At 44.8% G+C, this 12,769-nt stretch overlaps 1 protein-coding gene across 1 annotated transcript in view; it reads right to left on the bottom strand.

The window, feature by feature from the left end:
* LOC102425746 (NADPH--cytochrome P450 reductase) overlaps positions 1 to 10,036 on the bottom strand; it is a 61,269-nt gene extending 51,233 nt beyond the window's left edge. The window contains exon 1 of the mRNA XM_023753419.1: positions 9,801 to 10,036. Coding sequence (XP_023609187.1) covers positions 9,801 to 10,021 — 221 coding nt within the window. The 5' untranslated portion in view covers positions 10,022 to 10,036. The remainder of the gene's footprint in view (positions 1 to 9,800) is intronic.
* Between the last annotated feature and the right edge of the window lie 2,733 nt (positions 10,037 to 12,769).

Here is a 12,769-nt window from a genome sequence, read left to right as displayed (position 1 = left end):
CAACCATCACTGCTAATCCCAGAATAGTTCATCACCCCCAAAAGAAATCTCATACCCATTCCTGGCTTTTCTTCCCCTTTTTGCTCTGGAAATCATGGAAGAACCTCTACACTATCCTTAACCCTAGGTCCTATTTGCCTCACCCCATCATTTTCTATTTGTCTCATCTATTTTTTCCCTAAATAAATACTAATTGTAATAATAATTAATATAATTAAGCACTTACACTATTACATTCTACTATTTAATTTCATCCTTATAAGGCCCTCTGACGTATAGGAGCCATAATTATCTCAGAGATTAAAGTCTGTGTCCAAAGTCAGGGAATTGATATGTGATAGAAGCAGGATTCAAACCAGGCTAACTGGCAATAGAACCACTCTGTCATCCACTTGCATGCCCTTCGAAACCTTTTTAGAACAAGGCAAAGTTACAGAGAGAAGTTGCTTCCTTAATGACCTGGGATTCATTTGCAGTTGGCATCCTGGTTGTACCATCAGGTGACAGTATTACTCAAAATTAAATAAACCCTAGAGGCATGGTAGAAGCTGGTGTGTGGCTGGAGCTATCCTGTATTTCTGTTCCCCTAGTGATCAAGAAGCCTGGCATAACATGGTGCTCAATACATATATTTGCCCAGTGACTGAATCAATAAAATCTCCCAAACCAGAGTTAACACTCCACACACAATTACACAGCATGCTGGCTCTTTAGCCATGAGCATCTGAACAGAACTGGTGCTTCCTTCTGAGAACTCTTGGGTCTGCTTAAAGTCATCCAATTTTCAATTTTCATAGCAAAATGGCAGGACACTACTCATAAGATGTGCTTAAAAACCTCAGGACCTCCACTGTGGACTGTCTGTCTTCTGCCTCTGGCAAAGGGTCTCTCTGTACTCACTTTTCCGGATTCTCCCGCTTTAACCCTGATGATAAAATATATCACTCTGAGTCTATTCTCTTGCTCCCATCCCCTATATCTGCCCTTACTATTATGGTAGAGCCTAAAGTTCTCTGCCCTTACCCAAGATGGGTCCCAGAAAGGGCTACCTACCTGTGGGTCATGCTCTTCTGTTCTTTAGAATATTCCCTCCACCCCTGCACTTAAGCCATCATCATCCTGTTTATCTTGTCCACACATATGCAGTTCCAGCATCTCAAAGAGGGCTGACTACACATGAAGTGCTCTACAAACGCCTGCTCAATCACAATAGCTTCCCTTGACTGTTTTTTGGTACAATTACCTGCCTCCCAGGGTCCTTCTCTCAATTACTAGTTCTTTCCATGGTTTTGCTCAGAAGAGTGTGGGCCTTGAAATTCAACAAACTTAAAAGCCAGGTGAGCCATGAAAGAACACGGGCTTTACAGGTAAACAGACCGTGCTTCAAACCCCAAATATCCATCTACAAACCATGAGGGCTCTTTACTTATGACATTACTTATCACACAACCTCAATCCTCTCGCTGACCATCCTCACAGTTATGATCATCACATTGGACATAAAACATCCAACACAGGACCTGACTTACAACATACATTCAAAGGTCAAACTAGATCTCTTTTATTCATTTCATTAGAATTTTTAAAATAAACAAATTTATTCATGTTTTTGGCATCCAGGTAGCTGACTTAGAAATATCTAAATAGAAGTAGACTACTGTGGGGTGGAGACTCAAGTTCTTTCTCTTCTTAATGATTAATTATTGAATTAAATTTTTAATAAACTATCAATTGCTGGAAGAACTTAAAACATTTATAATTTTACACCTTTCTTGCTAAAAGTAAAATCCTATAAAAAATTCAGATGGCGCCGAAACCGGTTTGGCTCAGTGGATAAAAGCGTCGGCCTGCGGACTGAAAGGTCCCAGGTTCGATTCCGGTCAAGGGCATGTACCTGGGTTGCGGGCACATCCCCAGTAGGAGATGTGCAGGAGGCAGCTGGTCGATGTTTCTCTCTCATCGATGTTTCTAACTCTCTATCTCTCTCTCCCTTCCTCTCTGTAAAAAATCAATAAAAATATATTAAAAAAAAAATTCAGGTGGCACCTTAGAATAATCTTGAAAAATACAGATAAGACTCAATATTAACAGTCAATATGCAGAAGAAAGCTTAGCAGTATACTTGGGAGTGAGAAACCATAATCAGTCATTGATCCATTTATTCCTTCATTCACCCAGTTAGTATTTAATGAATGACTACCTTTACACCTGGCACTGCTGCATGCACTGGCTTATACTCATGGAAATGATGGGAAGTTCCCTGCCCTCACTGAATTCACATTCTACTCCAAGCATATTGCATTAGGCAGAGGGAGATTCAGACTCGTTTTATTATAAGCTACATCCATATCCTTTATGGAAGTAGGTGGAAAGGGAAGAAAAACACAAAACAATAAGACAGTGAGGGCAACTGTAAATTCTAGAGCAAAGGAGGGGTGATAAAAGCAGGGCTGTGAGCCCTGGCTGGTGTTACTAAGTGGTTAGAGCATCAGCCTGCACACCAAAGAGTCACAGGTTCAATTCCTGGTCAAGGGCACATACCTGGTCTGGGTGCATGCAGGAGGCAACCAAGTGATGTGTCTCTTTCTCTCATCAATGTTTCTCCCTCTCTCCTATCCTCCCTCCCTCCCTGAGCATGACCCACAGGTAGGTAGCCCTTTCTGGGACCCATCTTGGGTAAGGGCAGAAAAAGAAAAGAAAAATCAATGGAAAAAATATCCTTGGGTGAGGATTAAAAACAAAAAATAGGGCTGTGAGATCAATCTAGCAATGGTACCATGGGCAGGTCTTGAGACGGGGGAAGGAGCGGGGAGGAGGAATTATGGACTCAGAAGGCCATTTATGGGTCTAGCACAACCAGGAAATGACAAGGGGCTACAATAAGGCTATGGTAGTAGAAAGAGATTCAAGGACAAAAACCCTGAAGGACAGCAAGGTGGTGGAAATCCAAAACGAAGACAGGAAAAAGGGACAGATGTCATTTGTCCTTAGAGCTTTAGAGACCTGGAAGATGGTGAGGTCACTAACTGGAATGAGATCTTGCTGGTGGGGTTTCCAGGTAGGCCATGGGCCATGGGCTTTTTCATCTCTGTTGTCATGCTAAATGACCTTTCAGAGTTTGCAAGTTACATTACGTAAGGAACTTCATCCAACAGGTCCACATAACATTGCAAAGGTTCTGAAACCAACAAATGCTCTTCCTTACAAGACCACAAATCCCTGACTCCATGCCTGGAATGTGTCCCTACCTAACCCCCACCCCTGAGCACAATTGGCTAATACATTCTCCTGTATATTCAAGAACCATCATCCCTCTTTGCAGTGTGAAAAACCGACCCTAAATGACCTAAGATACAGAATGAGCAAATCTGGGTTTAGAGAAGGTGAGCACGAGTTCATGTGTTCCTACCCAGTCCTCAAAAAACCTTTGTACAGATCCAGCCTACCCAACGCAATGATGATGTGTGCTTGTGAGGATCGAAGTACTGCAAGATCATGGTGCTCTTACATAAGCACCAAAGGAAGAGGGAATGTGGAAGGCTGAGCTTGGCAAACCGGGTGGGGTGGGCAGGACCACAGGAAAAGGCACTAAAGATAAAGCTACGGGGAGATTAAAAAATGACTAAACATAATTCATAAATGTCACCTGGAAGTAAATTATATAAGTCCCACATCAGAGGGCACACTCCCACAAAACCCATTTCCCCCTGTTATTACAACCAGGTAGACAAAAGCCAACTACTTCCATTCTATTTTCCTACCACAGGATGTCTCCTAAAGAATCCAATTCTCTGAGAAACAGTCCACAGCTGATGGCACCACAGTTTGATCCAACATTATATTCTAGTCTTGAAACTGATTAATTTCTGGGAGCATCTGTACATTCTCTCAGCTGTGCACAGACACTGTGCAAAGGATATTAGAATGCCTCACCCTCCAGCACCACAATTACAGGATAATCCTTATATTTCTCCCCAACATAGTCATCTTTACAAGTAAAACAAATAAGCCCCCCACATCAGCAGTTTTCTCCATAAGCCACTCGGAAGGTCCCCCAGGTGTTTTGTTCATTAAGCATTAGCCAAGTTGCCACACCAACCAGCATCAGGCATAACAGCTGATGAGCCTGGCTCCAATGGACCCAACCAACAGGAGCCACTAACCTTCAAAGAGCCATAGTTTGCCCTGGCCGGTGTGGCTCAGTTGGTTGAGCATCATCCCATGCACCAAAAGGTCACCAGTTCAATTCCTGATCAGTGCACATGCCCGGGTTGCTGGCTTGATCCCTGGTAGGGGGCGTGCAGGAGGCAGCCCAAGGATGGGTCTCACATCAATGTTTCTCTCTCCCCACCCCCTTCCTCCCTCTCTAAAATCAATAAAAACATATTTTTAAAAATTCAAAGAGCCATGGTTTGCCCATGGGACTCCTTTGCCACCTTTACACACACACACATACACACACACACACACACACACACACCAACAGGTATACAATTAATGTAACCACCTTATGTGGGGAGGGGGTGGAGAAGAAAAAAAAACATTTAGGATGTGGAGCTCTAAAATGGTATGATACAGATTCAGGCAGAGTTAGATTCCCAAATGATGAAGTCACTCAGAGAGAAAGATATTGGGCAAGAAGAAAGTCTGAATATCCAATACAGGAAAACACTTCTGTGCCAGTCACATCACTGGCCTACTTAAAGGCCTTCCCATCCCAGCCACCTTCCCTGTTCACAGCCACCTTCAGGTAAGCCCTAAACCCTCCAACCCTCATGCAAACTACACCTTACACCTCCCAGAGGGGGTGTGCCTTGGTGGGTTCCCTACCTACCCTCCAAGACGCAACTCAAATGTCACCTCTTCTATGGGGCCTTGCAAGACTCCCCCCACATAAGGACAGCTCATCCTGAGTGCTCCCCAGCACACACCAGGCTCAGCACCAAGGATAAGCACCTCATATGCATTATCTCGAGAATGAACTCAACACTCTGCCATAATTGTTTACTTCATGTTTGTTCCCCTTCCCGGCAGAGTTCGCAAGTGCCTGAACTAGGCCCTAAACATAGCTTAGACCCGGAAAGCCAAATATGTGTTTTGTAAGTGTCATTCCACAGGACAGAAACACTGCCAAGGGAGCATTACTGCAGAAATATGTATAAACATCTCTTGAGCTGTTCCAGGGAAGAAGGGGAAATAGTCCTTCATTCCCCCACTTCATGGATGAAGAAAGTAAGGCCTGGTGTGGGCCACTCCCTGTATAAACTCTACGCTGACTCTGACCCAGGAGCTTCTCCCTACCTGCCCAATGAGCCTAAGTTTCCGTCAAATGCCAGATAACAGAACTGTACAGAAAAATGAATTTGTTCTGTAGCCTATATAATAAGAGTAATAAAGAACTGCCATCATCTATCTCTCTATCAGATATTCATTTAAGTTTCTTACACTATAATTAAATGTACAGTGAAACATACAAGAAATACATGCTTATTGTGCTTTGCGGTATTGCAAGTGAGGACGAATAATCATGTTATTAAGTATGTATATGTATTAGGAGATTCTCCTTCCATCAAAGCAAACAAACAAAAAACCAATCCTCTTCAGTCAGAAAATGAGATACAGCACAAAAAGAGGAGTGAGGACCCTGGAAAAAGATGGCCCTGGATGAGACCTTGGCTTCACCCTCACACCCTTGAGCAAATGATTTCATTGCTGAGATCCCTCCCCAGCTATGAAGTGGGTAAGGAAACACCAGCTTTTGGAGTCATCAGAAGAACTTAAAATATATACGTGTGTGTTTGTTTGTGTATACACAGGTGGGCATACATAATATAAATTTAATACAGAGTCTGGCATAAAATTTTCTGAAATAAGAGCTTCTCTTTTATTTGCAACTGGCCTTAGAATTATGAATTTTAAAATGACGAGTCTCTGTTGGTGGGAACATACAAGGTATCATATTTGGAGGGGAATTTGACAATATCTATTGACATTTAAAGTCACACCATTCTACAAACACTCTTCTCTCTCTCTTTCTGTCTCTTTTGCACTATTTTTCTCCATAGGGGAAAAAAAAAGTCTCAGTGTAAGGCTATGAAGGACATTCACTGTCTATATTGCATATTTTTATGACAGTCTTTTTTATAATGAGCACTTAAAACTTTTTTGTAAACAGAAAAAATACATTTTTATAAAAAGTAATTTCTCCATTTAATTTCTTATAATTTTTTAAAATATAATTTTATTGTTGTTATTATTAAAATATATTTTTATTGATTTCAGAGAGGAAGGGAGAGGGAGAAAGACAGAAACATCAATGATGAGAGAGAATCATTGATCAGCTGCCTCCTGCACTCCCCACACTGGAGATCAAGCCCACAACCTGGGCATGTGCCCTGACAGAGAATCGAACTGTGACCTCCTGGTTCATAGGTCGACGCTCAACCACTGAGCCATGCCAGCTGGGCTGATTTTAATTTTTAAATGAATCTCACATATAATAAAAAGTTAAATCCCAAATTATTTATCACCATTTGAAAAAGCATGTGTGTTATTTGTCTCCCCCCTCCCCCCCACCCCCACACTAGACAATCAGATCTATGGGGGACTTATCTGTTTGGTCACTGTTATACCCATGACATTTCAAAAATTGCCTGGTACATAGTCAATAATTGTTAACTGAACACACTTAAAAGCTCACATTGTTCCAGCTCTTCCACTTCTAAGAATTCATTATACAAAAATATTTGCCCAATTGCACAAGATAAAGAACAAGACACTCATCCAGAATTCATAATAGCAAAAAGCTACAAACCACATAAATTTTTTTCAATAATACTGCTTACTAGAATATTCTGTCATTTTTAAAAGCATGAGGCTTTACCCTGGTACGTGTGGCTCAGTGGTTGAGCGTCGACCTATGAACCAGGAGGTCATGGGTTGTGGGCTGGATCCCCAGTAAGGGGCATGCAGGAGGCAGCTGACTGATGACTCTCTCTCATCACTGATGTTTCTATCTCTCTCCCTCCACCCCCACCCCCAAAATCAATAAAGATTAAAAAAAAAGAATGAAAGAATGAGGCTTTAAAAAAGAATGAGTTGGTTCTCTACATAGTGATATAGAAAGACATGTTAAGTAATAAAAAGCAAGCCTCAGAACAGTATGACTAGTAACATCTAAGTTTTTGTTTAAAATTAAAATAGTAAAAAGGTTCTGTTGTTTTAAGTTAAAAATAGATAATAAATGTTTTTTATATGCGAAGAAAAATATCTGGAGAATATATACTACACCACTAGCAGTGATTTTTTTTTGTCTCAGTGAAAGGCTATGAGGGATGTTCACTATAGTGCATATTTCTTAAAAGTTTTTAAAATAATGAGGACTTAATATTTTTGTAAACAGAAAAATAGTTATATGGAAAGTCATTTCTCCATTTTACTGTTTTCTGATTGTAACTTTCAAATGTATCAGACATACAAATTAAATCCCAAAGCACTAAACTGAGGTCCATGGGTTTTCCAAAAGAAACAGTGCTAGTGCCACAGCTTGAACTCAGGTTCCCTGACTCCCAATCCAGTGCTCTGCTCCTTCCTACATCACAGGAAGCAGAGATATTGCAGGGACAGCTGGGCTCTCTGGAACTATTAAAGGTCTTACAACTATACAGAAGCTTCCATCAGGGAAAAAATAAGAAGTTGCTTAAGAGCTTCATTCTTATTAACTTAAAATGTTCCATGCGTTTAGCAAGTAAATGTTCAGGATTGGCCAAGAAGTTCTGATTTCAAAGTCTATTTCCCAAGTACACTCGGATTTACTCAGGTTCTGATTTTCAAAGAGGACCAAGCCAGTCATTGGCAAGTCCTAAAACTTCAGGTTCCTCAGGCAACTGACATCTGTGGCTGATTATAAACTCACTAGAGGCCCGGTGCATGAAATTTGTGCACTGGGGGTGGGTCCCTCAACCCAGCCTGCACCCTCTCACAGTCTGAGAACCCTTGGGGGATGTCCGACTGACGGCTTAATGAACAGCACACCCCCTGTGGGAGTGCACTGACCACCAGGGGGCAGCTCCTGTGCTGAGCGTCTGCCCCCTGCTGGTCAGTGCGCATCATAGCGACCGGTCGTTCTGCCATTCGATTTGCATATTAGCCTTTTATTATATAGGATTATATAGGATACCACCCAGGGATATTTACCTGCCTGATTCCTGTTGGCTGCAGTCAATGCTGCTATTTCCAAGTGCTGAAGTATAACCCTGGGGTTCCTTTTATCTAAAACCTACCTGCCCTTTTTTTAAAGTGCAAGACATGAAGAATTTTACAGTTAAGACCACTCTGAAGTTTTCAACACCACAACACAACTGGAAGCTAATATTCCATTCTCTGAAATGCAGATCTGTTTTTTGGACTCTTGAGATAATGATTAAGCTATGCGTCCAGTGAAACAGCTTTCTACATCAGGAGTATGAGAAGTATGAGGAGCTCAAGAACTGACCACTCTCTCAAAAGGAAAATAAGAACTCTTAGAGGGACACAAAGACAAGAGGGTGATCCCTTCTGGCTTTTCTTTTTTACTGAGACTTTTGGACTGTTTCCCTGACCAAGCCAACCCCACAACCATTCGAAGGGGATTTGTGTAGGCAGAACTTGTGCGTAGTTAACGAATCAATGGCTTCTCCCCAAACAACAGGACTTAGAGCACTGCACAGTGAGGACAATGAATCCCAGAAGGTTAGTTAATTGCCCAGCTTAAAGGAATTTAAGTTCTCAATGTCACCCTCCCTCCTAGACCCTCTTTTGAGCCACAGAACCTCACACCTGTGGTGGCAGCAGGGTGGGCTGTATGTATCACTGTCTGTGCTACTGAGAAGGTAACAGAGGCTCAAGAAGTTAAGCGTCCTGCCAAGCTGCCAGGATTCAGACCCAGGACCATCCCCTCCAGCCTTGTCTCCCTTGGTGCCGGCACTACGCTCTAGCTTTGGCCAAGCTCAGAGGGAAGGCTGCCTTTTGGAGGTCCAACAGACGAGGCAGTCTCGTTCATTACAATGTCCCCAATCTCCTCGGTACTGGTCACCAACTTACACAGTGGTAACCAGCCTTAAGAAATAAAAGCAAAAAGCCAAGGTCAAGTTCCCGTCGCCCAGGGAGACCTTCACCTCTTACCCAATAGCTCCCAAGAGCTAAGTAAGGGCGTCAAGGCTGCCCAGCAGAGCCCGGCAAGTATCGGCCAAGGCACCTGCCTGCGACCCGCACCGCTCCCCAGGGATGCCTGGGCCCCCGGCCACACGCAGCGTGATTCCCAGAAGAGGCCGGGCTGCCCTGCTCAGCCCCTGACTGAGCTCACCTGATGCTGCTGGATCGGACTCGGGTCCCATTCGCACTCACAGGGCGCCTCCTACGTGAGGTGCCCCCCAAACTGCCGCCTGGAGACCCATCGTACCGACGGGGAAACTGAGGCTTGGAGAGGAAAAGTGGCTCAGCCCCAGGGTTCGCGCGGGCCCTGGAGCCGGAGCCCTCTGACACCGAGACCCGAGGGGCTGGGCTGGCGTCCTCGGTTGTGGAAAAGAAGACCCTCAAGCCGCCGCAAGGGGTCAGTTCGAGGGGAAGGTCCACCGGGGATGAGCCGAGGTGGGAGCCGCGCTGGCCGTGCCAGCGTCGGGTGAGACACTCAGCGACCCGGCCCAGCGCCACCGGCCCGGGCGGTCGCGGCGACCACAAGGCACCGGGCGGCGGAGCCACGGCACCCCGAGCCCTGGCGCCTGTAGCTTACCGACCAGGTACCCTGGGTCCCCCTCACTCACCTCGACCTATTCCGCAGCACTCCCGAATCCGAGCCGGACGCAGGCCCGCACCACCGAGGTGCTACCACCGCCCGCTCCTCACGCGGGGGTGGGGGCGTGGCCGTCGGTGGCCCCGCCCCCCCCACAGGGCCGCGCGCTCCCGGGCCAGGTTTCCCCCCTGCGAATCCGTGTTCTTGGTACGGGCCGCCGGGCCACGCCCCCTCCGCGTCTGGGCAGGGCATCCGGGCACGGGAGCTGGCACGTGGTTGGTGGCGGGCGGGACTCCTGGGCGGACCGCTTGTCCTGTTTCCCTAGTTGCGGTCCCCAGGCCGCTGCCCACCCTCTCATGGTCCGCCACGGGCCATGGCTGTGCACCGCGGTGTCTAGCCGGCTGTAGGTCGCGCTTGGAAAGTGTTCGCCGCTTTTTCTCCCCCGCGGCCCTCAGTTTCCTGACCCAGGCTAGGTGCACAGGTGGTCCGGTCCCTCCTGCCCGACCTCGGATTGGAATGCTGGCCTGCTTGGGTCGGGGGCGAGATATGACCTGGCACCTGGCAGGGGCGAGGACTGGAGGGACCAGAGGTTGGCGCCTCGGGTTGGAAAAGCCTGGCTGTCTTGGTCCCGGGCGAGACTCCCCACTCTACCTTCTACTGCGGATCCTAAGTTATAGGTGTCACGGTGCCCTGTGACATCATAGGACTCCTTAGGACACCTTACGTTATAGATGTCCATGTAAGAATGTCCATACCTCGTTTATTTGAGCCAAACAGAATATCCTGGAAGCAAGATCTCATCAGACTGGGAAAACAACAACTAAGAAAAACAACAGTTTGGAACTTATTTTATGTTTTTAGAATTAAGGAGGGAATGTAAAGAAGAGTACATGAAGGTGGTAGAAAGCAAGGGGGCGATCTGATTACAGCAGCGATTTTCAGCCTTTCCCATTCATCTCATGGCACACATAAACTACTTACTAAAATTCTTCAGCACACCAAAAAACACATTTTTTGCCGATCTGACAAAAAAAATAGGTATAAGGTTGACGGCTATTGTGTTGGTTATTTTTTTATCTGACAGTCTAAGATCAGTTCCCCTGACTAAATAGGTATTGCATGTTTTAAAAATTCTTGCAGCACACCAGTATGCCACAGCACCCCAGCTGAAAACTGCTGGATAGTGAACAAGATTATGTGCCCTCTTGATGGTGGCCATTGCTTTAGAACAAGCATGTCAAATTCAAAGGCTAATGGGCCAAATAAACAAGGTTTAAGTTTATGTGGGCCACAAAAAAACAAAAGCTTCAATTTTTCATAGAAACGTAGGTTTATTTCGATAGAGACATGCTGAATACAAAGGGCTGAAATAAATGAGTAATCGTTAACATAAAATAATAATATTAATAAAAATTAATATTTTTTTCTTGAATATTTACCAGACACTAACTGCACAAATTAATAAGCATAACGTAAATAAACCTATTTTTTTTTGTTCTCTAAAAGCGAAATATTTCCTGTTGCGCACACTAAACAAGTCAGTCCAAGACTAATGACATGGCAATCGGCTGCTAAAATATTCACTGCTAGTATTAGTGGAGAGAAATGGTGCGCCTGCGCATAAGGCGCCTAAGGGAAATGAATGCAACACGATTATAGTAATCAGTCATTAGCGAATGTTGTAGTTCGTTATTAATAACTAGAGGCCTGGTGCACAAAATGCATGCACTAGGGTGGGGGTCCCTCATCCCAGCCTGTGCCCTCTCACAGTTTGCCCTCTCACAGTTTGGGACCCTTACTCCTTACTGCCCGCCTGCTTGCTGATCCTTAGCGCTACGGCTGCTGCAGAGGCGGGAGAGGCTCCGCCAGTCTCTTCGCTCCCTAGCAGCAAGCAGCTCTGGCTGAGCAGCACTCCCCCTGTGGGAGCGCACTGACCACCAGGGGGCAGCTCCTGCATTGAGCATCTGCCCCCTGGTGGTCAGTACACATCATAGCGACTGGTCGTTCCGCCATTCAGTCAATTTGCATATTAGACTTTTATTATATAGGATTATGTATAAAAGGATATTGTAAAAATTAAGTTATGAACTTTTTATTAAAACGTTTCTTACATATTGGCTGGGCCGCAAAAATATTCATTGTGGGCCGCAAGTTTGACATGCTTGCTTTAGAAGGAGAGGTTTGAAAGGGGACATTTCAGTGCTGTGTTCATCTCTAGATGCACAAAAACTATGGACAGGATCTGCTTAAGGCAAAGATAAGCCTTTTAACCAAGAAGTTATATATGCCTGGGGCTTGACCATGATCTGCCCAGTTAGGAATTTATGATCAGAACATCTTGTGAGGTTACTTTCTATAGAACCTCTTTTTCATACACATAGGGTTTTGAGGATTAAGTTATATAACTCCTGATTTAGCTCAGTGTGATAGTAAGTTCTCTAGAAATATGTCATTGCTATCATTATTACTACAGGCTGCACTGGAAATTTCTTTTGCAACAGTGGGCAACTCATTTCATTCAGAGCTGATTCTCTTTCTTTGAAAACAGGACCAACCAATAGTAAAGTCCTATATAGAGGGAATTATTATGGTGGCCCCAGTTTCAGGCTTCCTGTAACCAGGAACCAGTCCCTCCAACAGGTTTGATGAATAGCCTTCAGGATGGGGCACACCCTGTCCAACTAAGGGACTAAACATGTAACTCCTGCACTATTTCCTTCAGGATGGGGAACACCCTGTCCAACTAAGGGATTAAACATGTAACTTCTACACTATTTCCTCAAGAGAGCAGTGGGGAAATTCATCACCCAGATCTCTGATACTCCCACCTTTCCAACACCTTGTTGACCATCTCCTCTGAGTGTCCCAGTGAGGTCTCAAACTTTGTGGATCCTTAACACCTGCTCTGTGAAGCCAGACTTATTCATAACACTGAGTGCTGCCTCTCCCTAATAATAGCATCCCTGAGTCAGGAAATAGGCATCTTCTGTTGCTTTTTCC

Source organism: Myotis lucifugus, unplaced genomic scaffold (assembly GCF_000147115.1).
Source record: "Myotis lucifugus unplaced genomic scaffold, Myoluc2.0 scaffold_45, whole genome shotgun sequence".
Taxonomy (NCBI): Eukaryota; Metazoa; Chordata; class Mammalia; order Chiroptera; family Vespertilionidae; genus Myotis; species Myotis lucifugus.
Note: the sequence above shows the minus strand (reverse complement) of the source record. Positions and strands in the feature narration are given on the sequence as shown.